Raw genomic sequence first — 22,626 nt, forward strand, 5'->3', positions numbered from 1 at the left:
CCGACCAATCAAAACATTGATTTTTTGGAAATTAATGATCATAATCTAGAATGTGATAGTCTTCATGTGTTGCAGGTACAGTTGAAATGTGTTTTCTACAGTTGTCTTGTATATATATATTACATAGTATGTATTATATATGTATCATCAATCTTAGTTTCTTTAGACTTTTCTAAACCTTGTTTTGTTACTTAGTTAGTTGTAGCAAAATCTCTCACAATGATGGCAAATTTTTTTCATTTATACTTGTAGCAATGACAATTTTTTGTCTTTTGTATATAGAAGCAGACCAAATTAGAAGTGTTACATGTTTCTGCTGAAATGAACAGTTATCACTCTCAGATGTCCCAGTTTATTTCTAACAATGGTTTCTACCTTTTAATAGACTTCCTTTTGATACTAAAATATACTTGCATTCATTTTATTAGGTCATCCTTGACCTGGTTGGTCTCTTTGCCAAACCTTTGCTTTTAATATTTCTGTCTTCTTTAGTTTGGGTATATTCTTGTAGAAAGTATATATTTAATGTTTTTTACACTGTGTTGATATTCTTAATAGGAAATTTAGTACAGATTTTTGCCCAGGTTAAGAATATTAGTGTATTTAGATTAATGTGCTTTTGTCTATTACACATTTTTCATTATTCCTTGCTGTGTTTGTTCTTATATCTACTTATGCCTTCTTACAAACTATATTTTGAAATTCATTTTATTTATTTTGCTTTGACATGGGTTATGATTCTTGAATTTATTTTTCATTGTTATGAAATTATGAGGAGATTATTATGTTCTATGATTGTAGAAGTTATGGAAATATGTAATAAAATTTATTTAAAGTTAATGATTTTATTTACTCTTCTGTCAAAAATGGAAATTTAATCGCATTACCAAAATATATTTGTATATTATTTTGTTTTAATATGCAAAAAAAAAGACCTTTTATTGAATGTTAGGAAAATTAGTTTTTAATGTACTCAAAAGTTTAGTCTTTGTACATCACATCTCCTTGCATCTCCAATGATCCTTCTGAGGGTCATTGAGGTCATTTTTTTCTAAAATCTGCCTTTCACAAATCCTTCCAGTGATAGTCAGTTGGCTGTAGACTTCTTAGGCATGGTTTTCTTGAAAATGTCTTTATTTTTAATCTCAATTTGAAGCAGCTTTTTTTTCTGACGTTAAAATTAGAGAGTGACGTGTTCTTTCTGTGGCTCAAAGATATTATCTCACCCTTTTCTAGCTTAGCATTCCATCACTGGTAATCTTCCCTGCCCTTCACGCAGTCAGCCAGAGTATCTTCCCTCTAATGTTAGCATTTTGGAGCTTCACCGAAATGTTTCTAGAATTTTTTTTTTCATACTTGTATTGATTCAGCTACTGAATATGTCATTCGCACATGATACACATTCTAGCAAATTCTCAACTATTACCTCCAGCATATTGTGTCCTTAATTACTTTTTCTAAACTTTTCCTTCTTGAAATTGTAAAGGTGTGTAATAGTGCTTTTCATATTTTTTTCTGTATGAGAACCTCCGTTGTAGCTTTTGTTTGTTTTTGTCTATGTTTTTGTTTTTTCTTGGAGATTTTTGTTTTTGTTTGTGTCTGTCTCCACGCTATATCCAGGGTATTTTTCTGAGTTATCTCTTTCATTTCACTTTGCTCTTTTCCAGTTGTCTCTGCTGCAGTGGTCCTTACAGAGACAGTTTCACCCACCAGCAAACAGTTGTCAGTGTCTGAATGCTCTTTGGTTGTTATTCATAAAGTATAGTACACTGCCTGGCCCTTTGCCCCTTTCCTTCTCGTAAACAGTGATCAGTAACTCTAAATTGCAAAAGCCTGATTTAATGTGTGTTGCACTCTATCCATTGATGTTAAAGTTTCAAATACTGCATCTTATTTAAAACTTCCATTTATTTTTGCTCTAAAATTACCTGGTGAACTTTGATACCATGATTCCTTCATCAGATTATCAATAGCCACTTTAACCTGTGATGTATTTGATATAGCATAATATTAATAACTGTAGCTGTTATAAATGTTATTCTACACTTCATTATTTCTGTTGATTCTTGCTCGTAGTAGATCATTTCTTTTGTTCTTTTATATGTAGAATTGCTCCTTGGAATTTTGTTTGTGGGGATACTTCAAGACCTGTGTTTGGAAAAGTATTGTTATTCGGTGTACCAATAACGTTAGCACCTCATGTAAACATTAGACATGAACATTTCCAGACCCTCTACCAGAGCTATTGATGCAGAATCTACAGACAGGGCCAAGGAATCTGCTTCTTGGGTCTTCAGAGATTGCCAAGTGTGAACATTTGAGTTTTTTTAAACTATTCTTCCATTTGGCATGTCTGGAAATATTACCAATCTACAGTCGTTTTAAACCACTTATAGGCCAAGGGGTGTGGAAATAGTACCATTGTTCCCCTGAATTTGAATGACAATATAGTGTTAAGGATCTCATTAAATTTTTTTTCCTGCTCTATACAGACCCATCAAAGATCAGACAGGCTAGCTTTGGTGGAGAAGATTTTCTTATTCACCCATTGGTGGTGGGTCCCACCTAAGACTGATTTTATTCGAGTATATGACCCGACTTGCTTAGACCCAGATGTTTACAGTGATCCATGCTGATATCCTCAGTGTAAATATTTCTAAACCAGCTCAACTCCACTTTCACCTTCAAAACAACAATTTTTTGTCACTTACCCTCTCCAGTTGTCTTCTGTCTTACCTTAGGGAAAAAAGCAAAACAGAATAGAGAAATGTTTGGATAGTTTATGCATTACTTTTAGGTATTCCAACCAAAAAGAAAATATTTTCCACACTTCCTTCATCATATTGTCAAGAACAGAAGCTTTCATTTACTTTTTAAAATAATTACCAAATATGAGTAAGTGTTAAGATCTGTAGCCATGTAGACTTCTTGCTGAACAATAATGCCTGCTTGCATCCTGGCAAGTGAGTGATTTAAATGGAAGTGGGAAGTGGGTAGGGACAGAGGCAACCTGGCAGCTTGTGAGTCAGTCACTTAATGATCTCAGGCCAGCAGAGAATTCAATATGGGCTAAGTAATAAATACTGACACACAAGCATATGCCCTCCAGCAATCAAGGTTCCAATACATACTAAAACCCAAAATAACAACTTATTCCTCTTGGCTCTAGGTAAACAGGCATCTTGTGCCAATAAGAACTTTATATATTTTTGCAAAGCAGTAAAAAATTATGTAACTTCCCAGGGGCCAACATGAAATATTTACCCTTTAAAAAGAGTCACCTATTGTTCCAGGTTTGAATAAGTTATCAAGATCAGTCAAAATTTCTGCTCACATTATAAATTTAGATATAGTTCCTCAGGGAAAGGAAGGTATTGCAATTATAGCCTTCAATTAACTATCAAATCTTGGTAACAGAATTTGCTAGGTCCCCAGGCACTATAACATAAAACTTTGAATTAGTATCCCAATTCTCTGCTTCACTTTCATAAAAGAACCACTCAATATATTTAAGTCATAAAGTTCAGGAAAAATGGCAAAGGAAATCCAAGGCAGATACTTGAAGTTTCCTTATTGTAGAATGTTAGGGAAATCTATGCCACACAATGGCCTGCTGATGACTTCTGGCACGTTCAGCCACACAACACTATTGTAGAAATGCCTTATAACGCATTGTAGAAATGCCTTATATAAGATTGGAGCATATAAAATCACTGATACTGCCTTGTTTTTGACTTGCAAATTTACAAATTTCACATGATTCTACCTAGAATATTGCCTTCATAGTTGAAGTTGGTTCTTGCTTGTCTATAAATTATGCATTTATGATATAATGTAAACCATTCTGTAGCTTTATGGAACAGAAAAGGGTAAACTAGGTGGGCATACTTTTTATTTGAGGAGACCGCCCTTAAAATTCTCCACGGTATGCCAGTGGTGACAAATTTTGCTTAGGTGTTTGCTTGTAACTATGCCTCTGATACTCTATGATTCTTTTCAGCCATGCAACTTTCTTCTGATTCATTTTTCTCCATTTGTGCTGTTTTGTGATGTGAATCCATCCCTATCCATTTTGTCATGCTTTCATCTTTCGCTGCTTCTTCAGGTTTCACTGAAACATAAGAGGTAAGCTCCATCAAGGTGGGAAATTTTGACTTAACTTTATGGCCAAGAAGAATCTTATGTCCAGGATGTTCCCAAACACTGCCCCTAAAATCACACTTATAAAGTTACACTTTAAAGGAACTTAAAAAGTAATTAATAACAGTCCTTTTAGTTCTGATTACTGTTGCCTGCGTAGAATGAATTCAGCACTTGTTATCTGTCTTCTCCTGGGGTGCACATTGGAACATTTACAGTTCTACCTCTATATCTCCCTCAGTTTTCCATAGAGTAATATGCATGATACAGTACCCTGGAAATCACTATTATTCACAACCACCTTGAATATAGAACCCCAAGCCTGCCTTCATGCACCGGACATATGTCTTGCTGTGTTTGGTTGATTCTGTGATATCATCCCCTATGCAAAGAGTGGCATTTCCATATGTTACTGGATTTGGATACTTAGGTGGATCAAATCAATCAGATATCAACCAGCCCTTTCTTAATGTTATATTGTATAATCCATAGGAGATAGTTTCATATTGCTCCCAATTCAATTTCCAATCTTAGATTATAATTTCCTACAACTAAGGATTGACAGTGTCTGAATTTTGTCACGAGAAATTTTGAGATAAGAAAATTGAAATTGCTTTGCATTCAGAATTTCCTTGAGCTTTCTAAGCAACTTCACATATCACAATTTGGGTTTTTCATTAGTCTAATGTTAATCCTCTTAATTGTCACCTAACAGTGAGAGATGGTAGCATCATCTTCTATCATGTATTTATGATCTACACTTTTAATTAATCCTAAGAATCCAGAATTCACCCCATGATACTATTTTGGTGAAATTATTTCTGTCTTCCTGTCATTAAGCACTGAATCTCCATCACTTTATATTAAGAATGTATCACAATGTGACAGACTTAGAATAAATTTACATCACTTGCCTTGCTCTCCAAACTGACATTGCTTTTAGAGACAGATGTTCCAGATTCTTTTGGACAGATTAACATATCTGAAATATTAAGTTAATACGAGAAACAACATTTAATTTTATGGTACAACATAGAACTATCAGTGGCTTTGGGGAAGAGGTTGTCCCACTCTGTCATCTAGAGTTCTGCTGTTTGCATGACCTGTTTCCCAGGCTTAGTCTTCACAGAGTTGATGACATTCTCTCATCATTGAGTCTGCCTTGAATTAATCATAGATTCTGTACATGAGTACCTCCTTTTCATGAAGGTTATCATTTCATGCTGTAGCAATGAATAACATGCTTTGTAAAAATTAAGTCTTTGTAAATAGTTTCCTGTCAGAATCTTTGGTAACTATATACATGAAGAAACCCATGAGAAAGTGGTTAATTCACTGATTTATTTGAATTGTCCATTATATTTGAGATGCTATGACTCAAAATTAAGTAACTCTGCTTAGAAGCGGGTGGGGCTAAGGAAACCCTGTCAAAGGAGGTTACCTACTGCATCTTGAGAGTAAGTTTCCCAGTTAGGAGTTTCAGGGCTCTGTAAGTCATGGAAACAGTATGTGGAAATGTATAAGGAAACTTGTTTGGGAAACTGCAATTCATTAGATCTAATCCTTTTCACAGTATAATTAAGATAGGAGGAGAAAGGTGATGAACCAACCCACCAAGATCATGTATCTTTTTTTTCTTGTATTTGTTCATTTAGTGATTTGTTCAAAAGGAACAGATTTATTTGTTGTGAAATAAGCCATTCAGCAAGACAAATGTGTGTCTTCTCTGATAACTAATATACAGAGTGGAAGAATGTAACGTATATGAGTGAAATTGACATCTTGAGATTTGACTGTCGTTTACATCCATTGTCTATACTCTGGAGGAATAGTATTCTTTCAGTTTACAACTTGCTGAGTTCTTTAGTGTAGAAGTAAGCTTGTGATTATAAAGTAAGTTGAAAGCATGCAACCCCCAAAAGTAAAAAATGAAAATAAAAGATAAGGGAGGGAGTGCAGAAATTATGGTTATGCTCATAAAACTGTGTATATGAAACACATGCTGTGTATCTTTATTTATTACATGACTGAGGTGGATCTGCCAACTGGCCAATTTTAAGTGAGGAAGTCATGTGGGTGTCTATTTGTGCTTTAGAAAATATTTACATGGAACTCCCAATGTCCCATGCTTGAATACTTAATTTCTACCTGAATTGTAGACATTCGCTAAGACAATATAGACACCAAAGAGGAACCAGCATACGGCTGAGTATCAGAAATCTGAAGTTGAATCCTGTGTGTACTTTTCTCAGCTGTATCAGTGGGGGAAATATGCCTTATTTTAAAATGCCACAATGAAAATATTATTCCCAGACCACAGGTTTATGTATTGCAATTCACAGAAATTAACTGTCACTTAATTGTCTGTACATTAGCCCCTGTTTTAGCATTATGAATCAACGCGTTGTTAAGAATTCCGTTGTTGAAAATGAAGACAACTTTTTCAGTTTGAAAGTCTATTGTTCTGAATAATCCATGTTTGTTAGGTAACTCTAAGATCATAGCTAATTTTATGGCATCTTTTTCAAAACAGGCACCCGTGAAAGCATACACTAATAGTTGAAGCACATTTTTCTTGTAATCTATTAACCTTCTATAGGAGGAGATCTTTTTTTCTGAAACAATTCCTATAACTTTGGTAAAGGTCAGTGGACTGTCTGGTCCTCCCCAGGGATTCCAACTCAGTTTGGGGACATCAGCTGTCCGTTTTTCCTTTTATTTCCCTCAATCACATTTTGAAAAGATGGAGCCAAACTTTCATTTTCCTTTAAGAAGAAAATGCTTTACCACATTAATCAACTAAATCTCGTCTGTATTAAACATTTTCCATTGAAACTAGACCCATTTAAGCAGAATTTGATGTGTAATTCATGCTAAAGTTGAAAGGGGAAAAAAGAAAGCTCAACAAAATATAATTAGCACTTTTTTTACTATTCAAAATGTACAAGAAGCAAAGATAGCTGCTGTGAACATGTGGATGGTCATAGATCAGAGACTGTTATTAATATCAAATCACTACTGACACCTTTGCTTTAAATAAAACCACTTCTAGAAATGGAACATTTATAGTATGTTAAAATTTTCAGTAAAAAAGGATAATTTTCACATTTAAGTCCTTATTAAGAACTCTGACTTTCACATTCGAATTCCACATATCCTTAAAAGTAGAAAGACACATGCATGTGATTTTTGAGATTCCTGAGAATAAGAAAACAGGAAAAATGTGCTTAAAATGAGTAATTCTTCAACATCCAGATTTGCCTTTGAGGGTTCAGTTCCAGGATCTCTCATTACTGTCTTTTGCTGGGCTGATGCTACTCTGGGAAATATGATCAAGCTAAGGCAACACATGGGGACTGAAATGATGAAGTTTCAGTGTTTGGATGATTCTGTGACATCATCCGTTTTGCAAACAGGGACATTTCCAAATGTTTCTGGATTTGGCTCCTTTAAGATAAATTTGAGGTTATTGTTTATTAATCCTACCTTACTCTTTGCTTGGACAACCCTGCCTAGGAAGCCCCTGTCGTGGCCAGGGCAGCCTTGTTCTTGGAATGTGCCCGTTTTGTTCACCGCTGCAACCGAGGCAACTGGCCAGAGTGGATGAAAGGGCACCACGTGAACATCACCAAGAAAGGCCTGTCCCGTGGAAGATCTCCCATTGTGGGCAACAAGCGCAACCAAAAGCTGCAGTGGAATGCCGCCAAGCTCTTCTACCAATGGGGAGACGTGAGCTTTCAGTTCTCTGCTTTAAGAATGAGAATACCTATGTGAAGATGTTATTTATTGGAGTTTGTTCAGGAAGCAGTTTGTTGAATGTCTGTTGTGGACCAGACACTGAGTGAAACTTTTGCGGGGAGGAAAGGGTAAAACCAAAAAATCCTCATTTAATCTGCTCACTACTATCTCTGTTCTGGAATTAGGAAAATCAGAGTTTGACAGATCAAGTGACTTGCTACAGTTTCCATATCCATTAAGTGCATGCATTCATATTCTACCCCCCAAGCTGAATTCAACCACTTGCTTTTGATTACTGTACCCATTATGATGTAGTCATCTTTGTAATAATTGTTAAATATCCACGTCCTTATTGGATGCCCTAGGCTAAGTTTGATTTTTCAAGACCTTATTTTTCCCCATTTCTTGATAGAATGTTCAGTGTCATTGATGTGGCTTCTATTAGTTGCCCAGAAAGCTTGGAAATGACTACACGCACACATGTACCCACATAACTAAGAAACTAGATTTAACACGATTGGATAAATTTTCTTTAGCAGTTCTAGTAAAGTGGATCCTTTAAACAATTGCAACTCCTTCAGTCCCTAGTGTGTGTGAGTGGCGTAGGTGAGAGTGCAGCAGTAAAGAATAAAAAGACATTTAAGGGAACTAGAAGAGTGGGTTTTTCTCCTAATTCTAAATACCATAAATCAAAAACATTATAAAAAATCATTCTCCTCTTGCCTTAAATATTCTGAGGGATACTAATGTAATTTCTTTTTTATAATTTAGCTTAGTGTATCTACTATGGATATTCTAAAAGATATGCTCCTCAATGCAAAATATTTGTCTTCCAATTTCACCACCTCTCTTTTGCACTGTCAGAGTAACTCAAAAGGCCTGAATGGCATTCAGCATGTGTTCAGCCTGTCTATAAGAACAAAAATATTGACATTATTATAATTTATTCAGCTGATAATTAAATGTGATTGTAAATGACAACATTATATAATGAAAAATTACCTATTTTTTATAAATACTGATCCAATGTTAAGTTAGCAATGGCCATACTATCCCTAAACCATGATTTATCCCTCTGACATTTAGTGTTTTTGCTATTGAAAATGTAATATTTTTAAACTCCTAGTTATGTGGCTGCTTTTTCATGCCTTTGTAAAATTAGAATTGACTCCTGATTAAGAGAGACCAACTTGTTCTTCTTCTTAAAATAATCAGATGCAAATTGTAGTCACACACAGCAGAGAGCAGCTGACAGGTTCTCTCTCTCTCTCCTGTTCACTTCCATTTTCAATGTTAGAACACATTGAAAACATCCATCCATTTGCTGATGAAATACTCTGCCATTCCTCCCTGAATATCAGATAACTTTGAACATAACCTCTTCCAGAGAACTTGGAAACAGAAGTGTATGCTTTCTATTGTCCAGTTATTTTAAGGGATGGGGTGTTTGCATTCCTTTTCTTTCTGTTTCTTCACAAACAATAGGCAAATACCAATAAACCAACCCTATGCTATCTTCACCTGAAGGAGTTCATCTGAAAAGATCCATCTCTTCCTTATTAATAACACTGAACAGGACATAAGAGATTTTTCTGTAGGAACTTGTAAATGGTGACTGGACTATGTGCTTGATTTGATTACTTTGGAGATAGTGTTCACAGACCTTCCTGCGGCTCAGGGACGTGGGCGAGGGATAGAAGGCAACTCTCATATCATGCCAATTCCAATTCCGATTCTCAATGCAGTACAAATACTTAATTGTAGGATTAATTTGAATATTTGACATAGGGCCTCCCAAGGCCATCACTCATTTAATTTACCTGTAAAAGGTTCTTATTTATTTATTTATTTATTTTGCTTTGTTTTGGGTAAAACTGACCAAATTCTTCACTGTGAGGAGGTAGTTTTGAGAAAGTTTAATTGAGCGCTTCTGAAATAATAGCAACAATTGCAGATCCCGTAAGTTTCCCTCGGGGAGGAGAATAGCATTAGTTAAGTGTTGAGCTTAGAGGGTTCACGTGTGTTGTGTGTTCATTCAGAGATTTTGACTCAGGACCTTTTTCGGTACTTTTAGGACAGATGTCCTCTGGCTTCCTGCAGCCTTGGACCCTGCTGCCTGCTCCATCTTTGTCTGCTATTCTGTCTTCCATTTCCTTCCCTGGTCCTTTGCCTCCCACCTCCCCATAAATGTAGGTGTTCTCCAAGATTTCTTACAATTCCTTCCTGCATAATTTCCTCCAGGGTTACATTTATTCCTGTGCTTCCAACTGTTAGCTGAGTGCCAGTAGCACTTTTCAGATCCCAGGCTTGCCTTGCCATCTGTACTTTGGAGGCATTCACTTAATATCACAAAACTCAATCTAACCAAAATAAAATGCTTGTCCCCATGTAACCTCAATCCCACCTCCGCAACCTCCCTGAACATTCCCTTCTTACTAACGGCACCATCATCTCAGGACATGATAACCTTTGAGCACATCCCAAACTTGCTTCTTCTATTACTGCTACTTCTTCCACATCACTGAAGCCCCTACAGCCAGACCTCCACTACAGTTCATCCAGATACATAAGGTATTTCCCTACTTGACCTCCTCCACAGTCTCCCCTCATCCAACCCACCCCACACACTGCTGATCACACTATCTCCCTGGGGAGACACAGCTCATCCAATACAGAGCTCAGCGATCTCCCAGCTCCCAGAAGTGGCCCCCCACCCCACTGATCTCCAGTTTGTGCTCCAAAACTGCTACCACGGTGATTAAGCTAAAATGCAAATCAGATTGTGTTTTTAATCCCATTTAAAATACATCAGTGACTAGCCTGTTCCCTAGGGATAAAGCCAAACTTGCTTAGCCTAATGATTTGATTCTCAGATTATGAAAAATGAATTCAAAGGAACTAATGATCTTAAAGAATATTTATCTGCCTTTGTACACATACATATTCAATAATGATAGGGCATTGCATTAATGTTTCATCATGGGACAGCTGGGCAGCTAGCAAAATCATTCTCAAATGACAACTCAATCAGTAAATATCCTCCTGTTTCTTCAGAGTGCAAGGTGAAGTTCAGCTTCAAGAACTGTCAGGTGTAGTCACATTCTGCCTCTGCAGACTTCTTGTACATTATTTCCTCTCATAAAATACTGCTTCCACTCAGGAGCTCCATGTCAGTCCTTGAACACCTGGATCTTTGGAGGGCCTCCGACTGAGTGTCTGCTCTCACAGTTCTCTGCCAGCCGAAACACTGATTCCTCAAAGCCTCTCCAGTGAGATTCTGATTCTTAAGTTTTAATTAAATCAATGCTGAGCTAATAAAATGCCTTCCATCTCTTTTTCTACATGGCATGGTATTTCCATGTTATTTCCTCCCCAATAGATTCTTAAGTTCTTTTGGACAAGGCATACACTGTTTGAATCCGAAATTCACAGCCTGCTAAACAACCTTCAGCAAGTCTCTCGACCTCTCCTACCTTCTGATCTGTCAGGCAATTCTGTAGGTGGTTAGTAAAATACTAGGACACATTGTACAAAGGTATTAGCATACTATAATAACTTACTCAACATTGTGTTTTAGTTAATCTGTAGCAAATCACATCATTCATAAATACCTGGTGAGTGAAGGAAAAAAATAAACATAACCATAAGCCCTTTTTCTATCCTTGGACGAGACATAGAATTCCAAATTATTATACAGACATTTAAGATTAACCTATGTGAGTTCCTGTTTTCATCAACTCTTCAGCTTTATAAAACATACTTTTAATTGGAACTGCTTTTTTACAACATCCTGAGAGAATCAATACAGAAACAATTTCCACGTTAAGCGTCACTACTCAGCTTCTTGATTTCAGATCAGACTCATAATTGCACGTGTTTTACAAGTGATCTTCCAAGTACCACCATCAGACCAAGACCTTTTGGGTGGTGGTGACAGTTCTGTTTGATTTGCTTAAAAGTCTCAGGCTAGCAACTTAAATTTTTGAAGTTTTTGAGTCTGACATGCTTTATGCTGTTCCATTCTTTTTTCTCACGATAGGCAATTGGCATCCGACTGAATGAGCTGTGTCATGGGGAGAGTGAGAGCCCCGCCAACCTATTGGGTCTTATTTATGATGAAGAGACCAAGAGAAGACTGAGAAAGGAGGATGAGGAGGAAGACTTTTTAGATGACAGTAAGGAGACTCCCTTTACTACAAGAACCCCTGCTTGTAAGAACCTCTGCTTTGGGAGCACTTAATATTTCTCTTTATTTTTTCATATTCTTACCACCTTCCCATGCCTCCCGACTGCATTTTCCCCCCTTTTTGTTGCACATATGATGCATGTACTGAAGGCCATACCAAAAGACAAGTTATTTATTCTGTGTTTCAGTTTCACTTCTATTCAATAGTATGACCTACCTAATAGGACTCTTAGGAATGTTAAATGATGCATAAAAGTTCAATATTGCATGGCACATAGTAAATACTACTTATATTAATTATCATTATATTTTAGTTTTTATTGCTGTAGGTCCAACTTCACTCATTTGCAAACATAATTGGTAGTTTAATGAGAGAGTGAAGAAAAGAGAAGAAAATAGACAAGGCCAGAAAGCTTCACGTGATTGTAGGGAAAAAAAAAACACTACTTTTTGGCCTCTGATTCTTGCTATTTTATAAACTTAGTATTAAACACCTCTGAAAGAATCTCCAAGAGAATATAGATATGGAAAATCAATGCATCCGAATTTTGTAATTTGTTTTGCTTACCTGCTTAGAAATAAAAAATTCAGACCAACATAATTAAGCATGCACTGCTATATCAATCACTAAAACATTGAAAACCAAGTATATTACAAAATTGAGTCTCATCATGGAAAAGCAGAGACTAAGACATTTCTGTTACATCTGTCAACGTTGTTCATTTATACGTGTACTGTGTCAGACAAGCTTGTGTATGTGTAGGGCTGTGAAATTCCTGTCTTCCTAGTGACAGTAAGGTCTCTTCCTCTGGCTCTTCCCTGGTGATTTGAAATTTAGTCTCAATACTTATATTTAACATTTTTATAATCAATTGACTCCAATCCTACTGCATCCTTGCAGTCGCAAAATGTAAAAGAATGATTAAAGTGTAACATTGAATAGAATTAAATATAAATAGCAAATGTATGGCTTTCCTTTCCATTCACATCATAGAATATGTTTGCATTTTTCCTCATCTTGCCCGTTGAAGACCTTACTAAATCAGGGCAAATCTTAGCTGTTAACGAAACACTAAATCCCCCTATCTGCTTTTCAGTCTAATGGTGAAGGATGAACCTAACACAGTGTAGACTATTTAGACAGTTTAGAACAACTTGCAGGATTGGGTCTTGTCCATAAGAAGCTTTGAGGATTATTCAGCAATCCCAGAACCTAATGAAGGCCTTACATGAGACCGGTTGCCAAAGTCAACTACCCTGCCTGTCCAAGGACCCTTCAGGATTGTGGCAACATTAATTGGATGCAGTCTCCTAAGCCAAAACAAACAACTCTCAATATAATTGCTTAAATGTCATTTACCAATGTTATGGTTGGTATGTTCCTTGTTGTTAAGATTACAAAGTATTCAATCCTTACCCATTGCAACAAGATGTTTCATAGAATAGGATCTGGACTAAGAACAAGTTCATTGTCTTCAAGACTTATAAGAAGTCTGTATGATAGCCGCAGGAGGAAAAGAACAAATCCAGAAGTTTATACTGTAAATATCTTGCTTTCAATTACTTTTACAAACTGCTGCCTGTGTATATCAGAAATTTTTAGTTATACAGCCTACACTGAATATAAAAGTCATGTTTTATTTAATCCCCACTTTCCAGTCAATATATATTCATCTTATGCCTGTAATTAGCTTAAAAGCTAACTGAATTTCCTAACTAAATTTCCATCTGGAAATTCCTTTAGGACCTTGTTTCTTCCATTTTTAATGAGAGGCAAAATCTTCAGCTCTCTGTGAACTCTGGAAGAAATAATAATTTTCATAAGGAAATTATAGCTCAAATATCTTTGGAAGACAATTATCTTCCCTTATTGTCCACAGAAATCGTAACTTATGAGTTTTGTTCAGTTAAGAAAATCTAACATCCATGAGACATATTGAAAATTGTTTGGAGAAGGTTTATATGTAATGATATCAAAATTGCTTGATGACTTGATTCATTCAAGATAGATAACTATTTTTTTAATTAGTCAGATATCTATGTAACTTGTGTCCTCTTTCCTGAGAAATGTTGAACACTCAGTATATTTCTGCATGTTTCATAAAGAAGCATAATGATAATAATAAAAATGAAAAAAAGTTAATGGAAAAAAAGAGTTATTCCTGAGACTTTGGTGTCAACTTGGATTTATATGCGTTTAAAGCTAAGTCTGTGTGTGGCTTATGGTGGACACAAAACTTCTCTAATAGGCATGTCTTACTCTGATGGACCAGCTAATGACACCTGTGATACAGGCGATTGTGTATGTCTTGTCTGTGCTGCAGAAATGCCTCTGGATTAGAATAGAAACAATTTCACTGCCTTCAAATCATTAGGGTCAACATCTCCTCAGAACATGAGCTCATGAGAGATAGGTAATTCTAAATCTCACGCATTCCCGTATGTATAAAATAAATGTAGCTAATAGCAGTGTGGCACTCTGAGGCAATTTCCCTGTTTCCTTCTTCATTAAAGGACTTTCGATCTAGTTGAACCCCCATGTCAGGGCAATGTGAATTCATTTAGGTGACGTTCTCATATGCGACTTGGTTTTACATGTGTAGCTTTGTCCATCAAACTGTACTTCTTTGTGGTTTTCCTTGGCTTGTCTGCTTATGAAAGGACATTTTCATCCCATAGGTACTGTGAACCCCTCCAAATGTGGCTGTCCCTTTGCCTTGAAGATGGCAGCTTGCCAACTGCTCCTGGAGATCACCACCTTCCTGAGAGAGACCTTTTCTTGTCTACCCAGACCTCGTACTGAACCCCTTGTGGTAAGTGAAAGTGTGTGTTCATAATCCGATTGGAAAGGCCAAGCATGTGGTTTACTTCCAGTATTTACAGTTTCCTCAAATGCCTACGTGATTCAATGTATAACATAATTTAAAAAACTCAATCCATAAAAATGCCTATTTGTCTTTAAAAATAACCTCAATTTTGACCTGGAAGTCACTAAACACAATTTCTAAGTACAGGTCTTAGTTACTGTCAGTTATAATGAAAACAGCCAAGAACTTTTAGCTTCTTTTACTTTGTAAGCCTTGTAACTAATGCTCTGCAGAAATCATTGACAGATGTTTTCACTAACTGCTGATCATTCTACAAATAAATTATTTCCAATGAATAGTCTTATTTAAATCCTATTGCTATCTCTGTAACATTCCTTATGGATAATAGACACACAAAAACGCACACATAAACATACAAATGCACACATACATGCACCCCTGGAACCTGATTTTTTTTAACAGAAAGTACAACACTGAGCTAGAACTGGGAGTCTTTGCTCTTACTGATACTGTAAATACCTTGGATGTTCCTGGGCCCTTAATTCCCTAGTGATACCAAGTGCCCAATGGCTCTTTTATCATAACCATGATCAAGTCAAACTTGAGGAATTAGTTCATACAACTCTCCAAGTAACAACTTATGTGTTTCCAATTAAGTGACTTTTTTCTGTCTACCAGCTCTTTTGCTTTTTAACCCAAATGTGGCATGGGCAAGGTAGTGTCCCAATTCTGGATATTGGGGCTTGGAGTAGGGACAACTGATGGAAGACTAAGCAATGTCCCAGATCCTGGAGCAATGCCTGTGACTCTGATTTCCCCATGTTCTGGAAAACCTCTTTCCTCACACCCTAAGACTTAAAATTAAAACTTTCAAATTGGGTAATTTATGACTAAGATACATGTTTTCATGAGGATTTATTCACTTTACCACAGGGAAGCCTTTGAGTACTAAAAAAGAGAGTTCCTCTATCACCGTTTGTGACATCAAATCAAGGCAATCACCCAACACAAATACTTAAAATCAGTATAATACAATATCTGTTGCATAGGACTATAAATTCATAGAGAAAGTGTTATCCATGTCAACATCGAAATTATACTGAAATTTTCATTAAAAACACAGGACACTTCTAAATTTTCAGATTTTAGTATACTTCTTTCTCAGTTTGGTTCATCGTGATAAAAATTGTAAAATCCTTAAAATTCAACTTATTTTGTTGTCTTTTAAATTCTTTTAAAATAGAATGTGTTTGTACCTTTTCCCCCTCTTGAATGCTTTTTCCAACAACAGAATCATAGGACTCCAGGTATAGAAATCTGAGATAGGTTTCACCAGGCAAAAATCAAGAGGTTGGCAAGGCTGCCTCTTTTCTGAGGACTAAGGAGAATTTCTTTTTCTCTGCACTTTTACCACCTTCTAGAAACCACCCATGTGCTTAGCTCAAAACCTCTCCCTCTGTTTCAAAGGCAATAGCACACAGCTACCTCTAAACACAGCCTGGGGTGTTTCTCATTTTAGGAATTGTGTGATTCTGGTAGGATTTGTATGGTTTGAACAGGCCCACTTTGCTGACAGAGGATAATTTCTTTTTAAAGAAATTTAATCACATCCTCAAAGTTCTTGGTTCCATCTAAGACAGCAAGGTCCTTAGGACTGGGTCATGTACATCTTTAGGAGGCCAGTAAACCACTAAGCACAATCTCCAAGTCTCATTTTGAAGCTCCTACTCTGTCAGTCTGATAAATGAATGATGAACTTGCCTTCTCAGTTCTCAGTTTCTTTCTTTGGATTCTGAGTTGTTTTTTTTTTTTTTTTCAGAGAAAAACACATTTCTTGTTTAACTTGCAGTATCTAATTCACATTCAGTGCATGATTATTTAATAAACAAGCATATGTCAAAGATGCAGCTAAAATCATGGAAGAAGAGTTAAGAAATGCAGAAGTTAGTTCTGGTGTTGGTACGATGACTATAAAAATTATGCTGGGAAAATTCTGTGTATTTTTTTTATTGGAAAGTCAGATATACAAAGAGGAGGAGAGACAGAGAGGATGGTCTTCAATCCAATGATTCACTCCCCAAGTGGCTGCAACAGCCGGTGCTGTGCCGATCTGAAGCCAGGAGCCAGGAACCACCTCCAGGTCTCCCACACGGGTGCAGGATCCCAAGTCTTTGGGCCGTCCTCAACTACTTTCCCAGGCCACAAGCAGGGAGCTGGATGGGAAATGGAGCTTCTGGGATTAGAATTGGCGCCCATATGGGATGGATTTTGGTGTGTTCAGAGTGAGAACTTCAGCCGCTAGGCCACACCGCTGGGCCCAACTGTGTATTTCTTAATCTAAGAACGTTTTCATAGCCACAATCTAAAAGTTGTGTTGGGTAAAGGCATATAACTGTTTAGATGTAGTTGCTTGTAATTCAAATAGTGGGAAAGTTTCTGTAAGACCAATGCAGTGCTGGAGCGATGCTAACCCTTATGTGCGCCTTACTGATACTCCAGGATTTGGAAAGCTGCCGACTCCGTTTGGATCCTGAGTTGGACAGGCACAGATATGAGAGGAAGATAAGTTTTGCTGGGGTTCTGGATGAAAATGAAGACTCCAAGGATTCTCTCCACAGCAGCAGTCACACCCTCAAATCAGATGCAGGTGTTGATGAGAAGAAAGGTATGAAAAGTAAAGAACTATTTCACATTTACGGTTTCCCAGGGTGTTTGGTCCAGGGTCTAAACTAAGAATTGAGAGCCCAATGTATTGCTTCTATATGATACTGACAATATTAACCTGATGAAGTAGGAAGCCATATTCTTTGGAGGTTGAATTCCGCAGCCAGTGAAGCTTGGGTTATATTTCCAGCTTAGCAACTCTTCAAATTTATTGAATCAAAGACACTATCAGCTTTAAGATGACCCATTATTTTGTTTACTAATTTTGGAAAAAGGAAGCAGTTATAATTTAACTCATGCAATTTATTCTTATCAGCTTATGTTTTATTCTTGTTGAAAGAAGCCGTTAATACTAAATTAGATACAGATTATCATGAGGGGATTTTAAAAGTTCTTGGAGAATGGAATTAAAAGAAATTTTTTGTGATATAAAGGAATTTTTAAATTGATGCAGTTTTTTCATAATTTCAATGGAATGTTGGAAGACCTCTTGTTTTAATCATTATTGCAGTCAAAGCCTGAGAAAGCACAAATATTCATTAAAGTTTTTATAAGCCATCTTCAGTTCATCGTTCGAATTTCTTAACTACTGTTAAACTAAGAGTTGTCCATACATGTGGTATTCTACATAATAATGTCCTCCCTGCTGTCAGAAGGTCAGTGATGGATCACTGCCAAAATGGATCCATAAAACAAGTAAAGCTACTTGGGCTGGTTATGTAAGCCAACTTACAAATGGATGAGACTAGCTTACCTTCATCTCCTTTTAGGAATGTGGTTAACACATTTACTTATAACCCTACCCACCCTTCCTCCCCTCGCTATTACTGGGCACCTTGGATTTAAAGATATTGACATCTATTTTGTCCATTTTGTGACTGACATTTTACATAATCACTTGTACACAAATAATAACTGATGTATCATATTGCCTATCTGGCATTAATGATCATAAAATACCAATAATCATTTTAAAAATCCCTGTTTTTGATATGTTAAAATGTAAAAGAAAAACACATTAAAATTGGTGATATATGGCATCCTGCCATGTGATATTTTCTGTTACTTAACCTTTGAAATTGAACTTTTTCTTTCTGTAAAATTGGTTTAATATCACTACTGCATTATGATACTAAAAGCTTTCAATAAGACATTGCAAATAAAGTTCAAACTATCTGATGACTAGTAGGTGCACACTAAATAACTATTACCAGTTTTTTAATATCATGAGCATAGAGATTAGAACCCACACAGAAAATCCTGTGACCTGAAGATTGCGAAATCCTCAGTTGTTCTCCAGTGAAGTCTTTAAACTGTTGACTTCACTATCTAATTTTGGTTTTCTTAAGCTTTCTTGCCCTCAACACCTTTATAATAAATTTCAGTGAAAAGAGTCCCAACACATTCCTTAAAATTCAGAGGTGGTTTTATTCACTTCAGTATTTCCTAGTGTAATGTATACATGACTCGGTCAATGTAGCATAGCTTAATAGGTGAGTGATTCTCAAGAAGAGCCTAGTAGAGAAAAAAACACAAAATATTAAAAACCTTTTGACGAATGGACCTATGCTGGGAAAGTAAATATGTAAAGGTCAGAATGTTGTCACTTCTTAAGTATGCAAATAAACAATACGTCATTTTCTATTGATTTGTGAAAACAGGCCACATGACAGGAAGAAAAAATCATGTCTCAGACAATTTCTAAGTTTGAAGATGAATCAACTCAATGTGTTTTCAAGCACTACAAATGAAGGCAAAGATGCCTACTTAGAAAAACAGCCCTTCATCTTTTAAACATACCCAAAGAAATTTTGATTTAGAATGTGATCAGTCTTGTTTTCCTAACATTATTGTGTGAATTATTTTTTGAAGTAGTTAAGTAAACATTCATAGTATTGCTATGGCTAAACTTGAAAGAATGTAAAGCTAAAATTATGAATAAAATGAGAATAAGTTTGTAAAAATGCTCTTAATCAGTTGTTAAAACTCTTGAAAGATTTCTGAATGTTTCTCAGTCAATATGACAAGCTGATGTCAACTGCTTCAGACAACATGAAAAATAGAATGATGGAAAGCCTGTGATTTAAGACCATTAAAATTTCACTTGAGGTTTTATGAATCTATTTTTAACAAGTAAAAAATGTTAGTTCCTGTTAGAAACAACCTGAGGAAAGTTAAGACTCTACCAAGAAAGATGGATATGAGATGTTTCATAGAACTAAAAATGTCAGTTTAAAATCTCCAAGCAGAGTCTTTTTGAATCATTTCACTCATATTTGAAATAGAAACTGACTAGTACTAAAAATAAAACAAAACAGACAGAAAACAAGAGCAATTTTGATTCATTCAGCACTATCTATTTACCAGAATACTGCAATAGATTGGGACATTCTCCACATGTGTTTTAAATGGCTAATAATGAATAGTTTTTACATAATAAACAGTAATATTAAATGCTAGACTTTTAAGTGGAGATAAATAATATGAAGTAAAACAAATTAGGATCAGCGACATGCCCTTGAGTGGCGGGGATGTAGTCAGTCAGTGTCTAGGTTTGGCCAGAGAAATGATATAATTCGGATATTTCTGAGTTGTATTTTTAGGAATAATTTCACCTATGGTAATGGAGAGAAGACCAAGCAGTTAGGTAATTACAATAATTCAGGGAAGCAGTAAGAGGGCCGTCAAAATTCCATGATATTTTCAAGTGCAGAGCCAGTAAGGGTTGCTAATAGATACAATGTGTGATAAGAAAAAGGGAAAGGAGAGAGTGAGAGATGTTTTAAGCAATACAGGTGTTTCTGATGCATTTTCATATCGGATTATGGTGTCATGATAGCAAAAGCTAAAAGCTGTACCAAGTTCAACTGAAGCTTTTGCTGCACAATCCCAAATCGAACTGCAACTGCTGTGTCTCATGCAAAAAGCCATTCCACAATTCTGAGCCACAATTTCTCACTACTATGGAGTGTCTCCATTTATCTTTATGATAGAAGAAGCTCTCAAAATCCAGCTTCTTTCAGTTCACATTGGTTTCCTTTTGTGAGCTGAGAAGTGTCATAAAATCAGGACAAGAATGTTAGTTGTGTGCCTCATAAAAATAAATGATCTTTAATGTTTTTTCTGTACTTCCAAAAATGACATTGGTTTTCATTTAAAATAATTTTTTTTCTGTGCTAGGCTCTTTAAGACCAATCATAAAGTCTCAGTTAAGCCTAACAATAATATTAAAAATAAAGACAAGTAAATTTTGTGTTACTGTTAAAATATAACATTGGGTTATGTTGTTTTTGTTGGATTTATCCAAGTGTACTTTAAGAAATGTCATCTGCATGCAGAATTCTAGACATACTCAGGAATCTCCATGAGACCTCTGCTAGCTCGGTGCTGATTATTTTAATCATTCTCAAGTCCAAGAGCCAATTAAAAGATTAAATATTCACATTGTTCAGGAGGAATTCTTCTGAACTTCTTCACAAAGCATTTAAAATACACCTTTATCTCACATTTTGAAGAGTTATACAAGTTCTGTTTTACTCAAATATTGAAACTTGAAACTGAAATGTGATTTTTCTCGCTGGGATTTTAAAAATATGAAATAGTTGCACCTTAGTTAGTAAGAAATCTAGCTCATATTTTATGAAGGCAAACTCACAAAACCAATCCTTTCAACTGACTGAATGCCTTTATCTTCCGCCTACTTGGCAAAACCAAGTCTTCCAAAGAACAGGAGGGTGTGTATGTGACTATTGGAAACAAAAATGCTTTTGACTTTAAAAGTAGGTTTCAAGATTAAACTTTTTTATCTATTTTCTTTGCTGATGATTATTTCTTTCAAAGCACTACAGATGACTGATGCATGTTCTTCTTGGTACACATAGATTGTAAGGTTGGCTCAGGGTGTTGCAACATTTGGACTCACATCCCACCCAGCCTTTTGACTGAAAGAAGGATGCTATGAAATCACTAGGTACCTTGAAATTGGAACCGTTAGATGCTCAAGCTCACCCGAAGCACCCCAGTGAAACAGATCTTTTAGAGCCCTTTGCTGAGGCGCAGAGTGGAGCCCACTGCTGACTATTGGAGAGGCACCGGTTGTTTTTATTTCCTAAGGAGATATTGCAATATAAGGAGTTTATATGTCAGCTCACAGAATTCTATTAAGACCCGTTTCAAGAGAAAAGAAAAAACCAATGGTTTGTGTTTCGTCTGCATCAAGCAGACATATGACATCAATATACTTCACAATCCTAGATGCTGCTGCTGTTGCAAAGGCACCCTCATGTTTGTGAACCTTGGGCTGGCACGGGGTCAGATTGTTCCCTGCCCCAATGAGCTTTGTGTCCAAGAGAGAAGCTGCAGCAGCAATTCCTGGCTGCCCTGGCTTCCTGCCTGCCTGGCAAGGCCTGGTGACTGAAGACCCTGGAGAAGCTCCTTTTCCAGAAACACTGTTCATCCAGGCTAACAGAGAGGAGACTGTTGAAGGACAAGTTGGGGAAAACTTGGATGTGACACTGGCTGGGGGAAACTAAAAGGGAAAAAGCCCTATTTTATTCTTTTGATACAGTTCCCAGCAGGAAGATCAGGATAGGAGGTTCTCGCCTGCTCCAGATTAAAGGAACCCGCAGTTTCCAGGTGAAGAAGGGGGGTTCCTTGTCCAGCATCCGCCGAGTCGGCAGCTTAAAGAGCAGCAAGCTATCACGGCAGGACTCAGAGTCTGAGGCTGAGGAGCTGCAGCTGGCCCAGAGCAGGGACACTGTCACTGATCTAGGTAACATAGAGGAGTGGGGGTGCAGGGACGTGGGGGGCAGGAAGACAGGACTCAGATCTGTTTCCTTTCACAGAACTAGGGCAGAGTCATAGGTGAGACAAGTCATTAATTTGAAAGCCAGAATCCCTTCTGCGGCAAAACTGTGCAAATCTTATATTGTACACACAGGTCACTGGGGAGTCTTGTTGAAAATATAGATTCTGATTCAGCAGATCTGGGGTGGGGGGTCTGAGAGTCTATATTTTTAACAAGCTTCTCAGTGAGGCTAAGGATGCTGACTCCAAGACCACACTTTGTGC

General features: G+C 36.6%; 1 protein-coding gene across 5 annotated transcripts in view; it reads left to right on the forward strand.

The window, feature by feature from the left end:
* The window catches only part of UNC80 (unc-80 homolog, NALCN channel complex subunit), a 176,473-nt gene that overhangs the window by 65,426 nt on the left and 88,421 nt on the right, over window positions 1–22,626 (forward strand). For 2 of the 5 annotated variants that reach the window (XM_040984424.1, XM_040984423.1), the window contains exons 23-27: window positions 7,657–7,869; window positions 11,918–12,053; window positions 14,744–14,877; window positions 17,392–17,557; window positions 22,124–22,327. In XM_040984424.1, coding sequence (XP_040840358.1) covers window positions 7,657–7,869; window positions 11,918–12,053; window positions 14,744–14,877; window positions 17,392–17,557; window positions 22,124–22,327 — 853 coding nt within the window. Of the gene's footprint in view, window positions 1–7,656; window positions 7,870–11,917; window positions 12,090–14,743; window positions 14,878–17,391; window positions 17,558–22,123; window positions 22,328–22,626 lie in introns of all 5 variants that reach the window. The other 3 variants (XM_040984425.1, XM_040984426.1, XM_040984422.1) reach the window with 2 other exon arrangements.

Source organism: Ochotona curzoniae, unplaced genomic scaffold, assembly GCF_017591425.1.
Source record: "Ochotona curzoniae isolate NIBS_2020 unplaced genomic scaffold, NIBS_Ocur_1.0 contig_4148, whole genome shotgun sequence".
NCBI classification, from domain to species: Eukaryota; Metazoa; Chordata; class Mammalia; order Lagomorpha; family Ochotonidae; genus Ochotona; species Ochotona curzoniae.